The sequence below is a fragment of the Epinephelus lanceolatus genome, chromosome 18 (assembly GCF_041903045.1).
Source record: "Epinephelus lanceolatus isolate andai-2023 chromosome 18, ASM4190304v1, whole genome shotgun sequence".
Classification (NCBI taxonomy): Eukaryota; Metazoa; Chordata; class Actinopteri; order Perciformes; family Serranidae; genus Epinephelus; species Epinephelus lanceolatus.
Genome location: NC_135751.1, coordinates 37835426 through 37841425, shown reverse-complemented (window position 1 = coordinate 37841425; position 6000 = coordinate 37835426). Strand labels below are relative to the sequence as shown.

General features: G+C 45.6%; 1 protein-coding gene across 2 annotated transcripts in view; it reads right to left on the bottom strand.

Moving 5' to 3' along the window:
- Window positions 1–1146: 1146 nt before the first annotated feature.
- The window catches only part of LOC117267961 (protein shisa-8), a 191519-nt gene continuing 186665 nt past the window's right edge, over window positions 1147–6000 (bottom strand). The window contains exon 5 of one of the 2 annotated variants that reach the window (XM_078161281.1): window positions 1147–2456. In XM_078161281.1, coding sequence (XP_078017407.1) covers window positions 1960–2456 — 497 coding nt within the window. In that variant the 3' untranslated portion in view covers window positions 1147–1959. The remainder of the gene's footprint in view (window positions 2457–6000) is intronic. The other variant, XM_033644050.2, reaches the window with a different exon arrangement.

Here is a 6000-nt window from a genome sequence, read left to right as displayed (position 1 = left end):
TTGGTAAAACACCGGGAATTGATGTCTTTTTGCCATCAGCAACAAAAACATGTGGTTAGGTTTAGGAAAAAATAGAACAGGGTTTGGCTTTGTAATCTTACGGGACACAAACACGGCTCTCCCGGGTGAAAGTCTGTGTTTGTTGGACTCATCCACCACCCCTTCTGACCACCTCACTCGGATTTTCGTTGCCTTAACTTTCGTTCGTGTCCTGTCGCATTTCCCCCTGACGCTGCCGCATGCCATGAAAATATAACGATGACCGGCCGCGTATCATGCTGATGTTAAAGGACGGCTCAGTCACTGCCCAAGTGCCGAATTTCAATGACGACGGGTTGCGCCATGAGGTCTTTAATGTCAGTTTGGTGTGTTGGGGCCTTAAAAGCAACAACTAATTGTAAGCTTCACAAAATGGTCAAATGATCACACATTACGGCACTTTTTGGCATTATTGATCATGCATCGTATAGAGGGCAAAGTTATCGTACAAATATGATAATTATTGAACATCTGGCAACGCTGTGTGGGAGTTACTTCACTTGGGAGTGAAGTAAATTGTAAAGCATGGACAAGTGGCTTCACCCTCTCAGATTATGTTAGCACTGCAGCAGTAAACACACACATCAAACAGCTGTGTTTAAGAACAGCCATACTGGGAAAAGGTGTTTCTATAAAGTATCACTGCTTTAAGATGTTAACCATTAGTGTTTGATTATGAATTCATGCAAACTTGTGCATCTGTCGGCTCAGTAAAGTGAATCTTGGAGGAAGAACATGATCTGTATTCAGACATCATTTCTCGGTACAACCAAATGCTTGTACCAATATGCAGCACTGGTTGACATTTCTCTGAGCCTCATTTGTGAAATCTAGCACTGAGCAGGGAGGAGGAGAGAACGCAATGACTTTGCAACAACCTTTCTGGTTACATGGACTCTTTCGCTGTTTTTCTCGGCATCCTGACACATTTCTGGGTTTTCTTGGGAGGTAAACATCCACGGCAACACGGGAGACGGCGACTGAAACAAGCGGCTCGACAAACCGTTACAAATACCAACAAGAGAGCTCACTTATGCACTTTCCCCACTTTCTGGGGATCAGTGTGAGCAGAGGCAAGTGTGTCTCTGTTTGTGTGTCAGTGGAGGAGGTGCCTGTGACACTGCTGGGAACCGTCTGTAGTTTTTGACAAGTGTGTAGCGTGTGTGTGTGTGTGTGTGTGTGTGTGTGTGTACATGTTTCAGATCCTTCTCATCTCATTTGCCCCTGGAATGAGATGAATAACCAGACCCCCTCTGTCCCAGCCCCGCCTTCCCCCCTCGCTGGTATGAATTGCCAGGCTGATATCTCACTCTCCGGAGGGGCTGGAGGGCAATGGGAGCTGACAACACAATGGCATTGTCTCTGCTGATGGGGAGCCAAAGTCTTAGGGGAAACACTCCCCCTACCAGCCTCTCTGATAGTCTCCGAAAAAAAAGGTGGGTAGAGTGAGTCTGGGCTGGTTTGTGGGGTAAATAGCGTCTGGGTTTTGGATTGGAACATTTGTGTGTGGTGGAGTGGTGCTACAGAGCAGTGCGGAGTGTCATTGAGGTGCGAGGGGGTTGAGAGGAGGAGGAGGAGGAGGAGGAGAGGAGAGCTGTGCCAACACACTGAGAGGCCACTCAATTATTTAGAGGAGCGGCCAGGTTCAAAGAGTCACACCTGCCGATCCACCACCTTCACAGCTAATCTGCTGCTGCTGCTGCTGTTTTGATCCAGTGGTCATAAAAGTACACAAATACCACTCACATTATTATTACTGTTGTCAACAATGATGAGGAAGATGTTAAAAAAAATTCTGATTATACACGATATTTGCTTTCCTCGCCATGACGGCTGTGGATATAAAAGATATCGGAGCTTTCCTTTGAAAGTTGCTTACAACTCCACGTGGTTTCCTCTTCTGTCCACTCATCCCCATGTTCAGACCGTGACCTCTGTCTTGCTGTTGGTGGGCAGTCCCTTGTGCTTGGGGTGCATGTGCGGCGAATGGCCGTAGCCCAGCGGCTGCGAGAAGAGCTCTGGCAGCGTCTCGATGCTGAACTGCCTCTTGTTGGAGTAGGCCTGGCGCCGGCTGTTCTGCTGGTGCAGCGGCTGGTGCTGCTGCTGCTGAATGGGGTGGTGCTGCTGGCCCTGGAGGGCCATGTGGGAGGCCACTGGGTGCTGGATGTGGCTCTTACTGGGGTCCCACGCTTTGAAGGCTGAGCTGGAGGTGAGCGGGTGGGTGTTGGTCTTGGAGATCTTAGGTTTGGGGATCTGCGAGGCGTTGATGGTGATGGCCAGCGGCGCGTGGATGTCGGGAGGTGGGAGGAAGGGCTTATCCTTGGGGTGGAAGTTGATTGGCTGGAATGTGGGAGGCGACTGGCGATGAGTGTAATCTACCATTGGGTAGCTCTTGTAGTAGTCTCTTGCAGCCGTGTCTGATGATGGGAGAGACAAAAGAAGAAGGGAAACAAAGGCAGGGACAATTAGTGATAAACAAAATCAGTAGTGTGTGTCATCTCCACCTCACATCTACATCTTTTTATACTGGCAGATGCTATTTTTGTCCAAGTGTTCCTAGCCTGGGGATGTTGAAATATGATGTCCTAAATACTGAAAATACTACAACAACATTGACTCACATAGGACTCAAACCTCAGTCTCCTGTGTGAAAGTCCTGTGCTGGACCCACTCACACACCACATCTTACTGCCTCTACAGATTACATCTTTCTAGTGGTTAATTTGTACGTTTGATCTCATAAATTTACTACTTTAATTTCAGAATATCCGAGATCGACTAGTAGTAGCCTAACCATGACCTCTTTGCCATAACTGTCACTGCTTCCAACCTCAACACGTCAACATGACAAGTATTGGACAATCACAGCACGCAGGGGGATCCTTAATAACGCACAGGGATGGGTGTAAATAACTACATAGCTACGTTGTGACATTTCACACCTGGGTCCAAGTAGACACTCTGTTTCAGCTTTATATACAGCTCATCAACTTCTGGATAATTTTACAGCTAAGTAGCTTTGTTGTGTGTGTGTCAGCACTTCCCGAACTTTAGTATTTAAAACTGAACTGAAGTGAAACTTATTTATGCCAGACTCCATTGACAAAACAATCATTTTTATCTCACTGAACACGGGAGCTGCTGGTCTACTGCTGCCTCGATCATTAAGTTTGTTTCTGTTATTGTGTGACTTTGGTTTTGGTTTTTGTCAATGGAGTCTTTGAAGAGAGCATCAATAAATTTCATTTTCCATTCACTTTTAAATAGTAACGTTTTTAAGAGTAGGCGTGTGTTTGGGAAGTACTGAGCATATGACTGCATCAGTGAGATTTGGATTATACTGCAGTAAGTTGTGTGAGAGTGTGTTAACAGTGGTCTCATTTATAAACATTACGTATGCACAAAATGAGGCCTGAAGGAGGCGTTCGCCACTTCCCACATAAACGTTATGATCTTTAAAAACAGACTTGATGAGAGAATCTTTGATTCATGCTTATGAACAATGTGGAGACGAGAAACTGGCAACATGCATGGTGAAGTGGAAGCCAGATTGTAAAAAGTGGCGAATATTTTTGGGCACATGTCATGTTTGGCTGTTGTCCGTACGTACGCTTTTAGTATGGGTCCTGCACATTGTCTTATAAATGAGACCCCAAAAGTTTCATTAAGAATTTTCTCTGTTTTTGGATTCTTTGTTCAGTGGAGGCATGCGAGAGAAAAAATTCAGCATAGCGCAGGGTGAGTAATTGATATACAAATGATCATTTGGGGGACGAAGTATTCTTCAATCACACGGACACATTCTGACCCTGCTACACGTATACAGATATTTTATCAAACAGATATTTTCCTCCACAGTTTGGCCTCTCTTCTACTTGCAAATGGAGTTTTAGGTCACTAGAAGAGATTTTCTGGAACACCCTCAAAGGTGCAGGTTTTTTAAAACTCTCCCTGTGGATGATTAAAATGGAGCATTTGGCAAATTGTGATGTCATCTATTCAATTTGCACATGCCCATTGTGGCTTTGTGGATTGAGTATATGCCAGATGTTATAACAACAGCCGAATACTGGTTTGCAAACACTTTTTTAACACTGCTTTGTCCAATAACTACTTTACACTTGAACTTAGGCCTAGTCCGCACGGACCTGTGTACTTCTGAAACTGTGTATTATTCTATGGTGCCGTAGCATTGTTCCGACCTCTCATTAGCCCAACGTCCCGTTGTTCCGATATGTGATTATACTAGGCTATACTGTATTGTGTACCATAGAGGATCAGCAAACACAACAAAAGTAGGCTACTGGTCGAGATACAAGTGTCATAGAGAGGAGAGAGTGAAACACCATAACCTCCTGTTATTAACTCTGGGGTCGGGGTTGTGTGGGGAGCTCTCCGCGGTGCTGAACGGCTCCCGGCGGGCGTATTTCTGCCTTGATGGTGCGCCGCGACCGGCTCTGGGTCAGCTGGGAAAGGCTTGAGGCGAAGCAGGCTCACGGCTTATGTGTTTGCCACTTTCTTTTTCATTTTAACCCACACCATGATCTTTTCCTGACCCTAACCAAGTGGTTTTTGTGCCTAAACCTAACCAGACCTTAACCACAGGGCATCATGATGATTTTGGAACAACGGGACTTCAGAACAATGGGTTTAATATGGTTGGAACAATGGGCTGTTGGACCAATGGGCTGTCGGAAAAATGGGCAGACCCCTTATTCGATACGATTTGGCTGTTTGGCCACACGCAACCGCACTTTTGGGCCCCTGAAACCGCGTTTCTTTGAAACCGGAGTCCAGGGTGAAGTTTTTGGAAGACTCCAGTGCCTGCGGTTGGGTGTAGATAGGATAACCGCAGTATTTTATTACCTGTCTCCATTGTTTGACGTCAGAGCCACGGTAAATAGCTAGTGAAATTGTAGACCAAACAAACATGTTGGTGCTAATTTTATTTGTGAGCGTGCTATCTGCTCTCTTTGGATGGCATATCCAGCTGCTTGACCAACGAAGGAGGCTGCTCCTGTTGCTAGCTACCCCAACTACACTACCACGAAAGCAGCGACAGGCCTGCCAACGGTGGTTCTGGATCCGGCCGGGTCGGACCTCCAGTAGTAGTACCTCCAGTGTAGTTGGTCGTTCAGGCACCTCTGCTGTTGAATTAGGTTGCGCTATTTTTGTGGATCAGGTTGGTTTTTTTTATTATTGGTTAAAATGGCCTTTCCATTAGAAGTTACATCGCCACCTACTGCTTTGGCATGTGTATTACATCACTTGGTAGCAGGTTTTGCGGTTTCATGTGGATATCATATTTTTTTATCACACCACTCATGTGGACAATTTTTTTTTTGAAACCGGAGCCTGAAAAACTTCACTTTCAGAAGTACACGGGTCCGTGTGGACTAGGCCTTAGTGTTGCTGCACCATCTGCTGCACCCAATGTTTTTGCTCCTCCTCTGCATCCGCGTTTTAAAGTGCACCAGAAACAATTGTTTTGGACCAGGCCTGGTCGAACCAGCAGATGGTGGGGTACTTTCCAGAGTGGGGTTGTTGTTGATGAGGGATGGATGGGAAACTTTAGCATGTTCAGAGCATCACTCCTATGTTTTTGCAGGCTCCTTCATCCTTTTATCGAATGGAAATGAACGGAGGTGTTTTGAAAAAGGTAACACCAGCCTTTATACTTTACTACTGCTGTGATGAAGGCAGCCGACTAAGACAATCGTTTGGGGTCGTTTTTGCATTCAAGTGTGGACGGAGATATTTTGTAAAAGGAAGGTTGTGTGGACAGAATTCTTTTTTAAAACAGAAATGGAAATATCCGTTGTCAAAGATATTTGTAAACGTGTAGACAGGGCCATCTGTCCAAGTTCAATAGAAACATCACATCACACATACTGTATCTCCTCCCACACACACACCTGAGGCAAATCTGTCAGGTGAGCACATTAACAAGAACAAGCCAAG